Genomic DNA, 17,509 nt, shown 5'->3' on the forward strand with positions numbered 1-17,509 from the left:
CTATTGTTCTGAGTCACACAGCTTGTGATACTTAGTTACAGCAACCCTAGGAAACCCACTTAGCACGTAAGATTATTTTAAGGCAAACACCTTCTATCACAGAAAGGGAAAGAGTGCCTAAGAGTGATGTGCCTGATTGTCTTAGGGATCACAAAGGCCTAATAGCATGGACGTCTGTAGTTAAATTGTATTTTCTTGTTTTACCAAACCTCTCTTTTTAATCACCGTGTTTCATTTTTGTTTTTAGAAAACTCACATAAAATCTGCTCTGCTTAACTAATTACAAGGCACTTCTGACCTGTGTGCTTGTAGTATCATACAAACGGTAACTGATCTGACCGTAAGAGCGGGGTCACCGCTTAACGGAGGGAAGCGCCTTTTCTCAGCATTGAATTTAAAAAGTTGAAAGGGAAGAGCAACCTCGATTCAGCTATACAGCATCTCTCTTCCACAGGTTGTACTGCTGACTGCAGCCCTCGCCCCTGCAGGAGGGCGGTCGTTGCTGTCTGGGGCGAGCGACCTGACTCCTCACAACTAGGAGGGGTCAAGGCAAGACAGGGCGCGGAGAAGAGCAAGGTTTCCTTCAGCCTCCTCCCGCAGGGCAGAGGAACGAAAACCAGCCCCCGCCTTGCGCGCATGCTCAGTCGGGAGGGCGCCGTCCACAGAGAGCGCCCCGGCTCAGGTTTTCCCCGCAGCTGGGGAGGTGCCGGGAACCGGCCGCGGCCGGGCGGACCGAGGAAACTCTGCCCGGCTGGCTGGGCGGGGCCGCCGCTCACTCGGCCCGACTTTCATTTTCCTGCCTTGGTAACCTTGTTCCCGCCACCGTCAAAGGGAGCGGGGTGGAGCTGTGCACAGCCCGGCAGGGTGGAGCCCGAGGGCACCCTAGTTAAATGGCTTTTCAGGCGTCTCGGGGGGTTGGAAGGCCGCGCTTCTGGAGGAAGAACACACTCCCTGAGAAAATCCTTGGGGCAGTCACTGTTCTCGACTGCCCAGACCTCTGTTTTTAAACCAGCCACAGCCAGGACAACCCCAACTGTCCCACTGTTGCTCCCGCTAAGATTAAGAGCCCTCCCAGAGACCACCTTCCTGCTCTGTGCCCAGCGGGCCCATAGGCTGCTTTGAAAACGGGCGTCCTCAGGTATCTATCTCCCAGAGGCGCCGGCTTCATCGCCATACGTCCATTCCAGCTTCGTTTCAGGATGTCGGCTCTGCTTCCCCACCACCTTCCCGGGTCTGAGGCGGCCCAACGTCCCCTCCGGGAAATTCCCGCCTGTGCAGCTGGGTTGTCCTATAATGAACAAGGGCCCGTTTTCCGGGTGTGGGCTGGCGGGGTCGGAGAGCCAGCCGGTGCAAGCCAGACAGTAGCACTCGGGACTCAATATCCCCGCGCTCTGCCTTCTCCGGGCCCACCCACCGCACCTCAGGCGGTCGCCATCAAGCTGCTCCGCAGCGGCTGCAGCTGGTCCGCAAACACGCCCACCCGCACGCTCAGATTCACTTGCCTCGGGAGGCGGCGGCGGCGGCGGGGAGGGGGGGAGTGGCGGCACTGAGCATGCTCGGTGGAGAGGGCGGGGCCCTCCAGGGCCGCGAGTCGGGGCAGGCGCTCCTCAGGCCTGCTCGGCGTCTCCGCCGCCAGCCGCTGGGAGCCGCGCCCGCCGCAGGCTGCGCCCGCCCGCCCCGCCCCGCCCCGCCCCGCCCCCCGCCGCTCGTCCCCGCCGCGGCCGCGCCGCCTGCAGCAGCAGCAGCAGGAGCAGCAGCTGCTCCTCCCCGGCGGCCGCCCCCCGCGGGTCCCTCCCTGGCTGCGGGAGAGACAGAGGTAGAGGGAGGACACAGCGCCGCGCCGCCCGCACCGGAGACCTTCGCCTCGCCCTGCAGGCTCCTCACCCTCTGGGAGAAACATGGGTAAGTCATCCTTCCTCCCCCGTCATCGCCTGACATTTTTCTCTTTCTCGGCGTGTTGCAGGGTGGGAAGCATTTCTCGCGCAAAGTTGCCGGATTTCTCAAAGGCACGGGTGTAACACAGTGGCTCTTCCTCCGGGGAGAGGCGGCGCACGCGGAACGCACGCCGGTCCCCGGGCTGGGAGGGTCCCGAGCGCGGGGTGGGGTCGGACCGCCGCCCGGCTCTCGGGCACCTCGCTGCCGCGCCTCCCCTCCTCCATTCTTCCTGCCCGAGCCGGTGCCCGGGCACCGCGGAGGCTGCCTCGCGGGCTAGCATCCTCTGCTCCATCCCCGTTTCTCCGGAGGCCACCCTCTTCCTTTCCCCGGCGTCTGCTGGTGTGGAGGCTCGGTCGGACCGCGAGACAGACCACTTCGTGTAACTTCCGTGTCAGGGCGACCTTTCCCCATCTTGGGGACTGTTCATCCCGAGGCGGGGAAGTGCGAGCAAGTAGTTTGTCAGGGCGATCGTACAACCTGCATGGAAATTATTTTTGATGGGGGAGAACGGACAGCCTCATAGGTTGAAAGGATGACTTGTCAGAGGCCACGAGGAACGTGAGGAAGGATGGATAGAACCGCTAGCTGTTGAGTTAGTGTTGGCTGACTACAATGTGCAATATTCCTGTGCTCAACCCATTTTTTTGGTTCCTTCGCCTGTCTACTGTAGGAGGAAACGCACCCTGTAACGTGTTACCGAACTTACATGTTAGTTATTCTTTCCCAGCTTCCCCTGCCTAAATCTACATAATCTGATTTTAGTTCCTTTGTATGTATGGTTAATCTCACGAAATTGTTTGGGGTGAGATATTTAAAAGCAAATGTATTTTCTAAAACTACATATGATTTACCTTAAATTTTTTTTTCATAATGTATTGCTTAAGTTCAGTAATTACAAAAACGTCTGATGAGTTCTGTAATTAAAAGACGATTTTTTTTAATAGTAGCAATTTGGAATACCATACTTCTACATGTAACAAGTTTGCTTCCACTCCTATCATAATTTCCTCTTTTTAAAATTTGCTCCATTGGCATCTGTCAACTCGGACTTTTCCCACCCCTTCCGTGCAAGTTATTTTAAGCCTAAAATGAATGTGGTTCTTTCATCTGTCAATACAGTGCTCAACACGTCTAGAGTTCAGTCATGACAACTCAGAATCCTCAAGGAAGTATCTAAATCTAGAAATGGTGTCGATGGAGCTTACTGGAAAAGCAGATGCTCCAAGCTCTGTTTCAGACCTTTGGCCATATATTGGGAAGAGGCTAGTGTTGCAGGAGGAGGTGGTATGAATGAAAAATGAATCTATGGCCCTGAATTTTATTTTCAGTTCAGTTTTTTTTTCCCTTTTAATGTACTATTGGTATGCTGAACAAATTTATATAAAATTGGGTGACCCATATTTACCTAGCTTTTCTCTAGGAGTAGAATTTTAAATAAATATTAATTCAGATTACTGGACACGTTGTGAATTTTCCTTGAACATACAAAAATTTTCTCCTTAATTATAGGGCACAAGTTTGGCCTGTAAAATACATTTATCCATGTTTCAAGGTGAGCTAAAAAATCCATTTAAATAAAATTTTAACTTACATGTTGAGTCAGAATCTTTTCAGTAGAAAAAAATTCAGTCCTGTTGCAATACTTATGAATAAAAATACTTAAATTTATTTAAAAATGATTGATCTTCAAAATCTTGAATGTTATTGCTTGATTTCAAACAATGGTCAGGTAGAAACCCATCTCTCATTTGAAGCTTCTAAGATACTCTTTAATTAAAGAAGTCTCCTCATAGCACTCTGTACCTTGTTGGAGGCTTTTTAGCACTTACATAATCTGCCTTATAATGGAGTGGTTTATGTGTGTGTGTTGTGCACTTAGTCATGAGTTCCAGAAGATGTAAATTATGTCTTATTAATTTTTGTGTACCCCACAATGCTTTCCACATAGTAGATATTCAATAAATCTTTGTGAATTCACTGTTGAACTTAAAAACCTATCTATTATTTTCAATTTATGAACCTGTAAGTATGGGCTCTGAACATTCAGGTTGGTAGATATTATGGAGGTTGGAGGAATTGGGAACAGAGAAGTATAATTATACTATGAGTACTCTTCTTGCTTAAAAAAAAAGAAAGAAAGAAAGCTGGGTTGTCTCAGAGGTATGGTTTTGGGATAGCCTCCAGGCAGACCATTTCCTTCTGCACTGCTGTCTTCCTTGGTAAGGTGGTTTAGTGTGTGATCACTAGGTACATGCAATAACGTAAAATTGAAACCTTGGAAAGCAGTTTCATATTCTGAGCCAAGGAAATTATAACAATTAATATATACATAAGGGGTACCCTGAAGATGGTAGGAAAAAAATTACTTTTTAAGGTCTCTCCAAGAAATAAATAAGGTGATTTTAAAAATTATTCATGTGGCAGTGATTTTTCTCTGTAAGAAAGTGAAGAAAACTTCCTATATAGTCTTATGGGCCATGGTTATAATATATATTTTATTATAAATTCAATATACTTAGTATTTATTGAATATCAACCATGTACAACGTATTGTGGGAGGACAGAGATGAATAAGACATTCATACTTCAAGTTGCATATAACCGTAATAGGAATGATATGATACATACACAGATAGCTATAACAGAAATAAAGTATAAGTGACATAAAAGACCTTTACATGTATTGTAAATTCAGGGCATGGAGAGATGGTTTTAGAAGAATGATGTTACTTGAACCAAAGGTTGGTTAAGCTTCTGAAAGGTAGAAATGAATGGAGACTGTTAATCAGGATGGGGGTTGGCAGGAGAGAAATGGCACAAATGACGATATAGAGATAGAGAACACTCAAGGAGTTTCAGGATATGATTAAAAAGCCATGTTTGGCTGGAGCAAAAGGTAAGTTAAGGTGGGTGACAGGAAAAAGTATAGGTAAAGACCAGATAATGGAGGACCTTAAATGCCAAGTTGAAGAAGTTTTTGGACTTTGACTTGTCTATTGAGGGACTATGAAACATTTTTATGTAGTTAAGTGATGGATCACATCTGTGGTTTAGGAAAATTTGATAATTGAGTGAAGGATGGGTTAGATGAGAAAATAGAGAACACTTCAGAGGGTGGTGGTTGAAGTTTGAATGAAAATATTTACCATCCTGAACTAGGCTGTGGCAATGGGAATAGAATGTTACAAATAAAGAACAGGATTTACTTGCCAACCAATTGAATATAGTTGAGAAAGGAGACACATAGTATCGCCTGGGCAATAGAGAGAATCCGGAACTATTAATATATATTTAATCCATTGGAAGAGGAAACATGAATAGTCAATTTTGGACCTGATGAGTTGGACTGTTTAGTTTGCCATTTAGATTCTCTGCTCATTGATGACAGGGACTCTCATTAGGTTTTGAATACATTTTTTTAAAAAAGATTTTATTTATTTATTTGACAGAGAGAGACACAGCGAGAGAGGGAACACAAGCAGGGGGAGTGGGAAAGGGAGAAGCAGACTTCCCGCGGAGCAGGGACCTCGATGCGGGGCTCGATCCCAGGACCCTGGGATCATGACCTGAGCTGAAGGCAGATGCTTAACGACTGAGCCACCCAGGCGCCCTTGAATACATTTTTAGTATTAGTGTCTGGTACATAGTAGCCATGCAGTAAACATTTGTTGACTGACTGAAACTAGGTAAAAAATATTTAACAAACAGTTATTTTAACTTTTAAGAGAGGATTTGAATAGAGATCTGGAAGTTATCCGGAAATATCCTAAGATGATATTTCAAGTTAGGTTGGAGTCAGAGAGGCAACAGAGAGAAGAAAATTTGTCCAAGGTAAGAATCTTGAGGAGTGACCCATTGTTAGGGAAGAAGAATGGAATGATTTGACACTGAAAGAGAAGTTAGGTAGGAGTGAAAGACTGGAATTGGCATGTGGCTAGTGGCATTAAAGACTGGATGGTCAATAATGTCCATTGCTTCAGAACAGAGTGCTAAGGACTGAGAAAAGGATCTGCGTTGATGTGGTTTGATTAGGATATTACCCAGGATATTTTCTAAAAAGCAGCTTTAGAAGGTATAGTAGATATGGAGGCCAGTTCTAGAGGCTAACTGAGTAATGAGTAAGTGGAACTAAGAATTCACTGTGTATTCATGCTGTATCCCTTGATCTATTTAAAGATCTGTAAGTAAGCATAGGTTTCTTTAAACATTTTTAAAACGTTGCACTTCACATGGAATGACACATGCTATTTTCTTGCCTGACAATAATTTGTAATCTCACCATAGTGCTTCACATTTCTTTGACATTCCATTTTTTATGTCATTATGTCTTAGTATAGTATACTTTTTATGTTTGCACTGTCATACAGAGTGAGCTTAGAAATGGTTTTATAATTTTACATGGTATTTTACATAAAATATACTCTTTACTGATGAATGGTTTTATCACTTTTTATTTACTATTAGTCTTTGTGAATTTGGGATTTCTCTAGTTATATTTATGCCTCTTATACCCTTAATTCCTGGAGTTTTTTCTCTATAAATATATATTAGCTTTATAGAGAAATCTTTTTTTTTTTCCTCTTGTATTTTTAAGTCCAGGAATGGTTTCACAGATAAATGTAAAAATAGTACTTTTACTTGTTTTTTTGTGAATTACAGTGATACAATTTTTTTGTAAAGTGATAATCACTAAAATTTATTATTTTAAAAGATCATAGATGACAGATTGACTAGTTCAACAATTTTTCTTATGTTGGCATTATATCTATGTCCCATATACCTGTTTTTTTCCATATGGGAAAAGAGTTAAATTCACTGTCTTTGCAAGAGTTATATTCTGAAGTCTCTAGTACTACTATATGGAAAGTTATAATAACCCTAATTCATTTTTGAGAACTGTAGAGTTTTAACTTTCACAATGGAACGTTGGAGCTTCTAGGTGCCTTTGGGGGAAAATAGTGTGGTTTCCCTCTTCAGAGATTCCAGGTCACCTGAATTCGAACTTGGCAATTCTGGCGTTATTGGTGGCACCAGCAGTGGCCATAAGAACTACCTAAATTTTTAATATTCAAACATCAGGAGGAATGGAGAGGGAAGATCCACTCCTTTGAGAACTTCATGTTAATTTTAGATTATCAAATGTGCAGGTAACAATTTATACTTTCCTAGGCATTTAACTTGGCAAATAGTTCTTGTGGAGAGAAGGGCAATAATAAATAAAGATATCAGTATGGTATGAAGTCTATTTTGGTTATAAAATTCTATGATTCCTTGAAACTGAACTTTGAAATATACTCAATATTATTGTCTTAAGTATGCTATAATCATCCTTATATAATTCATTTTTCTTTAGTGTTCAAAGGGTAACGTCTACTTGAGGTAGCACTTCAGGGTTTGAAACAACTTATTAGCTTTGTCTAACTAGATGGCCTGAAATACCATTACTCATACTGTCTAAGAATGCTGGATTCAAATTGCACAGTAATGTCATTCTCTCAGTATGTTTATTTATAAAACTTTTGTTGCTAGAACCATTCTAGGAGTTAGAAGTGGGAATTAGGATAGTGATAAATGGAAGTGGTTAAATTGAGCTGTAGCTTACAAACTCCAAAGTCCTTCTAACTTTTTGTACATAAGTGAATTTTTTCCATATGAGCTCTATATCTGTCCTCTGCTCTAATGGCTGTTTTTGCTTAATTTTGTCCATATTTATGACTTCAATAACTATCTATATGCTATTAGTCTCTTCATATTATATATGTGTGTATATATTATCACTAAATATATATGCTTGCATATACTATGTATATAGTATGTATAGGCATATATATACTATGTTTATAGTATATATAGGCATATATATTTAATAATATAGGTTACTACATATATATAATATGTAGGCACTATGTATAATGTATGGGCTCTATGTAGGCACATATATAATATATGTATGGGCTATCTTTTTATCTAGGAGATTTTTTAAATATTTCTACATGCATAATTAATTCAAGTTCATTCAATTCAAAACCAAATTCATTGTGCAATTTTTAATAATGATTAACTAGAGGTGTGATGGTTAATGTTTAACCAAAAGCCCTTCTCCAGAAAAGCCCTGATTTGTGGTGGTGGTTGATATCCTGTGAATGTATAGTTGGGAAGAGATGAGCTGCAGCACACCATTATATAGTAGATCCACTATATAGGTAAATAACCTTATGAGCACAGATAATGGTAAAATGTAGTAAAATAATTAAGTAGTAATGAGTTTTGAGTATTAATACCTTTGTTTTAACATAACTTATTTAGGTTTATAAACTTTAATATTTAGTGACGACTATTTTACTAGTTGCCTCATAAAATTCCTAAAAATTTAATAATCATGTCTCTTGGGCTGGTACAAGGGGGTTTTACTACACCAATGAATTAATAATTACTATTTATTATCATTTAATAAGAATTATTGATGTCAGTTATGTTAAGCTTTACATTTTTTCGTATTTTTAAAGTTAATTTTAATCTTTTCAACAATTCTGTGAAGTAGGTGACACTATCCCCATTTTACTGATTCAAAGAATTGAATAATTTATCCAGCAGGAGAGAACTGAGTCTCTAAAATCCTGTTTTAGAGTAGCGATTCTCAGACTCTAGCTTGCTTAAGAATCATGTAGCATTTGTTTAAAAAAAAAAAAAATTACTGGGCCCACCCTCAGAAATTTGATTCTGTAGGTGTTGGGTAGGCTGAGAATTTGCATTGTCAAGACATTGGCAGATGATGTTGCACTTTCAGTAGCATCGCCATAGAGCATAGGTCTGCAGACTTTTTGCATAAAGGGCCAGATGGTAAGTACTTTAGGCTTTGCAGGCCAAGAGGCAAAATCAAAGATACTACATAGATAGAACTATATGATGAGAGAAAACAAATATCCACAAATATTTTGTTGACTAAATTCAAAATACAACACTAAGTGAACATAAGTTACTGCAATACAGATCTAATGAAAATATTATAATTCTGTTTTTCAGATAGCATTTCACTTAATTGGGATTCAGAGTTACCCTATCATCAGAATTGATCCAGATGTTCATTCGTTAATGCAGATCTGTAATGTGATTTAATGGATTTTGTCTTTGAAACATGTTTTCACACAGATAGGTACTGCTAAATACTGCTATCGGTCATGAGCATATGATTTTATTAATGAGCATATTCATTTCTATGGAAGGAATTTATAAAATTCTTTTAGATTCTTCTTCTCTTGATATTTGCTATTTAGCATGCTACTACATTGCAGATTAACCACTTCCAAAGAAAGGTAGAAGCTCCTCAGTTGCTTAGTTAAGTGGATTTTGATGTATAGAAGTTTCTTTTGCATTTGAAATGAGGTCTGAAAAACACTGCTGTAACCTTAGGTTGAGCTTGCAAAATATAGCTGTTGCAAATTTGTATATGCATGTAGATCTTATTTTAACATTTGACCACACAAGAAGTGTATATAACAGATTGATGGTTACTTGTGTTTCCAACAATGTTGTCAAAATGACTTAACATAGTTTAAGTGTCTCATGTAAGCTCTATTTTGCCTTGATTTTCAGGTCAAATTCTAGGAAACATCAAATATGCAGCAAATCTAATTTCCAGAGGCATTCATTGTTTGATAATAGTGGTTAAAGGCATTTCTTTTTTTTTCCCCCAGAAATTTCATCTCACTTTGAGCTAAAAAATCACAATAAAACTCTACCATTGATTGCTAAGCCATTAAACTGTTGTGTGATGAGGCAAGTCAGGGTATTCAGCTTCTACTTCTTATCAAGGTACACAGAACTGATGATGTGTACTGTGATCTCACTTACATAAAGTTGAGAGAGTGAGAGTGAGAGTGAATAAAGTTGATACTACTGGTTCAATAATACATGATAGTTTAAAATATTTTCTTCATAGAATGCCTGCTGATGAATAATATAATGAAGAACCATAGGCTTTAAATACCTTACATTTCACAAACTTTGTAAGTTTGTTCAGCTAAGCCTTTTTCTATTCGTCACATTTTTATCACCATTAGTTGTAACACATCTTAGCAGATTCCGCTTCAGGTTGTACTGAATTAATTTATGTTCTCAACTTTGAAAATGATCTTGCCTATTGTTGTTCTATGCAGACTCTTCATAGAGGCTAATTCTTTAGTTGCTTGGCATCAGTTTTCCAAAAATAATATTAAACAGTATCACTGATGTTTGTCAACTCATCAAAAAACAAGGAAAATCTTTCAAAATCATTTGCCTTGTTTTTTAGTTGAATATTGATATTGCTTCCAGTGTCCTTACCTCTTCAAGTAGCTATCATCATAGAAAGGCTATTAGCAAACACCCCCCGCCCCCTGAAATATTTCTTTAATTGTTGTAGTCAAAACACAGTTCAGCTCATCATGAGTAAACAACTTTCCTTGTTTGGTTAGTAAGTGAGCCACTCAGAAACTTACTTTGTTTGTAGCTTCATTTTCATTTTTTATTTTTATAAAGAAATTCGGCTGTGACGAGCTACTGTGTTTTATATTTTCTAATTTCTCTGACAATTACTTTCCTATGAACTGTGAATATGATGAATGCTTAGTCTAGTAATAATAGGTGTAGTATTTTTCTAGCATAGCTGTTGTGTCATTGGATGATACATTGGCTTGCTATCTAATTCAATAACAAAATAGTCCACACGCCACTTATAATGCCTTAAAAGCACGACAGTTGAAGTATATGGTTCCTGTTTTGACTTAATGATCACAACGAAGTGTTGTGATATGACAATAGACTTGGCACTTGAAACAATGGACAGCCATAACTGTGCCACTGTAATTTGTAGTACATCAAACAGCAGTGTAAACTCTGCCGTCATAATGTGAATATAGGTATAAACAATAAAGGAGTGAGTTGCGTTACAGTGAAACTTTGTTAATGGACACTAAAGTTTGAATTTCATGTAATCTGTACATCATGAAATATATTTCTCTTTTGATTTTATTCAACCATTTGCAAATGTAAAACTGTTTTACCCTTGGACTATGCAAAAACAGGAGATGGGCTATAGTTTGCCTATTTCCACTATAGAGTAATGCTATACTACCTCACCTTTACCCAGTACTTTTAAAGCCTGTGAATTCCCTAGCTCGGTGAATGGTATCACCACCCATCCAGTCAATCATTTCTGAAATCAACTCATTCTATTTCTAATATCCATTGGATTCCCTAAATTCTAACAATTCTACCTCTTTGAATCAGCCTTCTCCTCTTCTCCCCACTGTAAACATGCCAGTGCAGTGTTTTATCACCCCTTCTTGAGGCCATTTCACTCTTCTGTAACAGATGTTCTTTCCCGCAGCATTTCCCCTCTTAACCAGTTTTTACATGCTGCTAGAGTACTCTATTTAAAAGGTGAATCTGATCATTTCGCTTTCCTACTCAACTATAACCATTTTTGCCATGTAGGAATGTGGGCCCAGGGAAGCCAGATTTTGACACTTTTAAAGACACCAGAAATTAGATTTTTATCTAGATACGGTTGGCCCTTGAACAATATGGAAGTTAGTGGCATGTACCTCCCACAGAGTAAAAAATCCACATATAATGTTTGATTCTCCTGAAAACTTAACTACTAATAGCCGACTGTTGACTGGAAGCCTTACTGAGAACAGTCAATTAACATATATTTTGTATGTTATATATATTATATATTGTATTCTTAAGATAATTTAGAGAAAATAAAATGTTATCAAGAAAATCATAAGGAAGAGAAAATACATTTACAGTGCTGTACTGTATTGAAAAAAAATCCATGTATAAGTGGACCTGTGTGGTTCAAATCTGTATTGTTCAAAGGTTGACTGAACTTAAGATTGTTCATGGTTTTTGGAATTGTAAGATCCAGGGCCTCAAACAATGACATCGTGGCTCTGTCTCTTTCTGTCCAGGGTAGAGAACACTGGTCAGAACCTCGGGTCAGTGAGGTTTTCATTTCTCTGGACACCTCTCACTTCTTGGACTCCTATAATACATTCAATAATATAATTTTAGTCACTCAGTGTTCATATTTCTTGTTGGCATTCAGTAATACTTGTTTGTTCATGTCTAACAGACTTAGGTCAGTCTTCTTATTTAACAGCATTATCCTCTGGTGACCATAGGCATGTTTATAATAGGGCTTGCAAACCAGCGGCCAACGGGCCAAATATACTTTGCAGATGGATTTTGTTAGGGAAGTTTTAGAAATTGGAATTAGTTGTCAGCATTTAAATATCAGGAAATTTCTGATAGAAATCTATTTTGTGAAGTTTTCTTGAAAAATTAAAAATTTAGGATCCCTGAGACTGCCTTCCTATTGGTGACAGTTAATGATAATTGTTCTTAGGTAGGGTATGAGGTCCCCAGTTCCATACTACTTCCTATTATCTTAAATCCTACAAACTTCACTCAGTACTCTCTCTGGCTCTTGAAGGTATTTATCTGTTTATTTTTATTTTCTACTTTAGGTTTTTTTATTTAAGTATAATTGACACACAATGTTACGTTGGTTTCAGGTGTACAACATAGTGATTCAGCTTCTTTATATGTCACGCTCTGCTCATCACAAGTGTAGCTACCATCTATCACCGTACAATGCTATTTACAATATCATTGTCTATATTCCCTATTCTGTGCTTTTCATTCCCATGATTTATTCCTCCCATAACTGGAAGCCTATGTCTCCCACTCCCCTTTACCCATTTTTTCCCATACCCCTTTCATCTGGCAACTATCATTTTGTTTTCTGTATTAATAGGTTTGAGTCTGCTTTTTGTTTATCTGGGGTTTTTTGGGGGTTTTTTTGTTTTTTTTAGATTTCACATATGAGTGAAATCATACTGTATTTGTCTTTCTCAGTCTGATTTAATTCACTTAACATAATACCCTCTAGGTCCATCCATGTGGTCGCAAATGGCAAGATGTCCTCTTTTTTTATGGCTGCATAATACTCGTGTGTGTGTGTGTGTGTGTGTGTGTCTGTGTGTGTCTGTGTGTGTACACACACCACATCTTCCTTATCCATTCATCTATCCACGGACACTTAGGTTGCTTCCATATCTTGACTATTGTAAATACTGCAATAAACATAGGGGTGCGTCTGTCTTTTCAAAATAATGTTTTTGTGTTCGTTGGGTAAATACCCAGTAGTGGAATTATTGGATTTTATGGTATTTCTATTTTTAATTTTTTGAGGAACCTCCATACTGTTTTCCCACGGTGGCTGTTCCAATTTATATTCCCACCAGTATTGCACAAGGGTTCCTTTTTCTCTGCATCCTCGCCAACACTCGTTATTTCTTGTGATTTTTATTTTAGCCATTCTGACAGGTATAAGGTGATATTTCATTGTGGTTTTGATTTTCATTTCCCTGGTGGTTAGTAATTTTGAGCATCTTTTCACGTGTCTGTTGGCCATCTGTATGTCTTTGGAGAAATGTGTGTTTGTGTCTTCTTCCCAGTTTTTAAATGGATTATTTGTTTTTTGGTGTTGAGTTGTGTAAGTTCTTTATATATTTTGGATATTAAGCCCTTATCATATATATCATTTACAAGTATCTTCTACCATTCAGTAGGTTGTCTTTTTGTTTTGTTGATGGTTTCCTTCACTGTGTAAAAGCTTTTTATTTTGATGTAGTCCCAATAGTTTATTTTTGCTTTTGTTACCCTTGCCTTAGGTGACATATCTAGAAAAAATTGCTGTAGTTAATATCAGAGATATTACTCCTCATGCTCTTCTAGAACTTTCATGATTTCAGGTCTCATATTTAGGTCTTTAATCAATTTTGAGTTTATTTTTGTGTATGGTGTTAGAAAGGTGCTCTAGTTTCATTCTTTTAAATATAGCTGTTCGGTTTTCCCAGCACTATTATTAAAAAGACTGTTTTTTCCTCATTGTATGTTCTTTCCTTTTTTGTCACAGATTGACTGTATGATATATGATAATATATAACATATGATATTAACTGATCATATTGTGGGTTTATTGCTGGGCTTTCTATTCTTTTCCATTGATCTATTTTTATTTATTTATTTTATTTTATTATGTTATGTTAATCACCATACGTTACATCATTAGTTTTTGATTTAGTGTTCCATGATTCATTGTTTGCATATAACACCCAGTGCTCCATTCAGTACGTGCCCTCTTTAATACCCATCACCAGGCTAACCCATCCCCCCACCCCCCTCCCCTCTGGAACCCTCAGTTTGTTTCTCAAAGTCCATAGTCTCTCATGGTTCGTCTCCTCCTCCGATTTCCCCCCCTTCATTTTTCCCTTCCTGCTATCTTCTTTTTTTTTTTTTTTAACATATAATGTATTGTTTCAGAGGTACAGGTCTGTGATTCAACAGTCTTACACAATTCACAGCGCTCACCATAGCACATACCCTCCCCAGTGTCTGTCACCCAGCCAGCCCATCCCTCCCACCCCGCACCACTCCAGCAACCCTCAGTTTGTTTCCTGAGATTAAGAATTCCTCATGTCAGTGAGATCATATGATACATGTCTTTCTCTGATTGACTTATTTTTATGGTAGTACAATACTGTTTTGGTTAGTGCAGCTTTGTAGTATATCTTGAAATCTGGAATCATGATACCTCCAGCTTTGTTCTTTATCAAGATTACTTTGGCTATTCAGAGTCTTTTGTTCCATACTAATTTTAGGATTATTTGTTCTAGTTCTATAAAAAATGCTGTTGGTATTTTGATGGGGATTGCATTGAATCTCTAGATTGTTTTGGGTAGTATGGATATTTTAACAGTATTAATTCTTCCATTCCATGAGCATGGATTATCTTTCCATTTGTTTGTGTCATCTTCAATTTCTTCTATCAGTGCTTTATAGGTTTCAGAGTATAGATCTTTCACTTGGTTAAGTTTATTCCTAAGTGTTTTGTTGTTTTTGGTGCAATTGTAAATGAAATTGTTTTCTTAATTTCTTTTTCTGCAACTTCCTTACTAGTGTATAGAAATGCTACCAGTTTCTGGGTATTAATTTTGTGTTTTGCAACTTACTCATTTATTCTGTTTATTTATTCTATTACTTTTATTCATTTATTACTATTAATTTGTTACTTCTATTTATTCATTTATTACTTCTATTATTCATTTTTTAATTTCATTTTTTAATTTATTCTTGTCATTTATTACTTTTATTACTTTTTTGGATCTTTAAGGTTTTTTACGTATAGTATATCATCTGTGATTACTGACAGTTTAATTTCTCCATTACCAAAATGCATGCTGTTTCTTTTTTTCTTGTCTGGTTTCTGTGGCTAGGACTTCCAGTACTATGTGGCAAGTATGTATTGATCCTTGTCTTGTTCCTAACTTCAAAGGGAAAGCTCTCAGTTTTTTACCATTGGGTATGATGTTAACTGTAGGTTTTCATAAATGGCCTTTTTTTTTTTTTTTTTTTTAAGTAGGTGGAGCCCAGTGTGGGGCTTGAACTCACAACTGTGAGATCAAGACCTGAGCTGAGATCAAGAGTCACTCAACCAACTGAGCCACTCAGGCGCCCCCCTACATGGCTATATTATGTTAAATAATGCAAGTGGTTATGTTCTCTAACCCCACTTTGTTGAGAGTTTTTGTCATGAATGGATGTTGAATTTTGTCAAATGCTTTCTCCGCATCTTTTGAGATGATTGTATGATTTTTATCTTTTGTTAATGTGGCATATGGCTCTTACAGATACTTGAATTTGCAATCTCTGAGATTTCTATTAACTCTTTAGTAATTCAAAAGCTATAATTATATTCAAAATTATGGTAAAATGGAACTTACGTTACTTTTTGAAAGTTAATAAATTTATTTTAAAATTAAGTAATTACTGCAAAAATTAAGTAATATAAGTAAAGAACAAAGCTAACTACCTGTGATATATATATTCTCATCAATCATGATTAAACCAAATCTGTAATGATCAGAATGATAAAAGAAATCAAAGAGATAGAGGATAGAATCTCTCGTGAATTAATTCTGTAGTATAGCCTTTGGCAAGTTACTTAAGCTCTTTACATCCCCATTTCATCTGTATTCTTAAAATACTATCGTCATTATTGAATAAGAACCAAATAATAGATTTCAAATAAAAATGGAAGGGGGAAAAGAGCCCATTTCATAGAGAACTAATGCAAATTATAATATGGAAACCTTCACACTCAGTTACTTAATAAAGACTGACCAGCTCCCAAACCCAGATCATTGTATTTTTTCCCCTTTTTTGGGGGGGGGAGTGGTGATGGTGCCTTTCTAGGGAAAATGATGGTATGGCATGTTTAAAGAGTCATCGAAGTGCAATAGGGCTGCTAGATTGTTTCTAGAAAACATGATTTTCTTGTATATATTAGAAAGCATTTTCTAACATACAAGCATTATATAAAGTTATTTAAAACAATTATATAAAATAAATTACATAGAATTATATAATTTTAAAGTATTTAAAACAAGTTAAATTTTAAATTATGTGAAAAAGAATTACATAAAATTATATAAAATAATTTCAAATAACTAGTAAGTTCCCCTAACTTATGGGTGGGGGGTTTGTTTTTATAGTCAGAAAAACAACAACCAGGAATCATTGAACTTTAACAAAAAAATGCTTTCAAAACTGTGAGCTCACACCATCTAAGATTGTTTTTAACAAGAAATTTGTCAAAAAATAAAAACTATTCCTTTAGTTGTTTTGAAAAATATTCCATTTTGAAGATTCCTCAAGTAACTCCATTATAAGAGATGAGACTGATCATTGTAAAGAAACAAAACTTACATTGAAATATTTGTTTTACAGAAATAGAAATATTAGTTTGTCTTTAAAATTATATAATATAGTTGGCTTCAAAAACAAAACCAATTACAATAAAGATAGGAATTTTATATGAGCTGATTAACTTAATTTCCTTCTAGTTACAAGAATGCATTTTTGAGAAGAGTGGTGTGAAGCTCCAAAAAAGAATAACTGTCCACTGTGTCACATTTTTGGTTTTTATATGGTTTGTATAAAACATCGGTCAGATCAGAAACATAGGCCTGTCATGTTATGCATTACAGAAAGTGACAAATAATGCAAGCAGTGACAGTTTCTGCTTTTGAAAAACTTAACCTCTAACTGGAAGATAATAACATAAAAGAAATGACTAATAGAAGCAGATAAAGGTGTATTTTGAATTCTTGAAAGAGAAAACAGAGCCCTAAGAATTTAAATAAGAGAAACCATCATATGTACCATTTCAGCACCAGTATAGCTTCTCAGGAATATACAGGTGCTCATTACTTAAAATGATCTAGAAAATTTTTCTTAGAATTTATTTATCTATTTAAACATTTAATGAAAGCTAGAGTATGTATCCAGCATTGGTACTACCCTTGAGATACGATGGCAGAGGCTGCCCCTGGTACATTTCATTGTGATTCCCTTCCCTTCCCTTCTCTTTTCTTTCTTTTGCCGCATACATTCCCATACATAGACAGTTGTTAGCTGGTACAACTATCTAACATGGTTGGGTTATAAATTCATTCTTGAA

General features: G+C 37.6%; 1 protein-coding gene across 3 annotated transcripts in view; it reads left to right on the forward strand.

The window, feature by feature from the left end:
• Positions 1-1,706: 1,706 nt before the first annotated feature.
• Positions 1,707-17,509, forward strand: part of RAP1GDS1 (Rap1 GTPase-GDP dissociation stimulator 1) — a 158,622-nt gene continuing 142,819 nt past the window's right edge. For all 3 annotated transcript variants that reach the window (XM_032400873.1, XM_032400874.1, XM_032400875.1), the window contains exon 1: positions 1,707-1,902. In XM_032400873.1, the coding sequence (XP_032256764.1) occupies positions 1,899-1,902 (4 nt within the window). In that variant the 5' untranslated portion in view covers positions 1,707-1,898. The remainder of the gene's footprint in view (positions 1,903-17,509) is intronic.

The sequence above is a fragment of the Phoca vitulina genome, unplaced genomic scaffold (assembly GCF_004348235.1).
Source record: "Phoca vitulina isolate PV1807 unplaced genomic scaffold, GSC_HSeal_1.0 scaffold3, whole genome shotgun sequence".
NCBI classification, from domain to species: domain Eukaryota; kingdom Metazoa; phylum Chordata; class Mammalia; order Carnivora; family Phocidae; genus Phoca; species Phoca vitulina.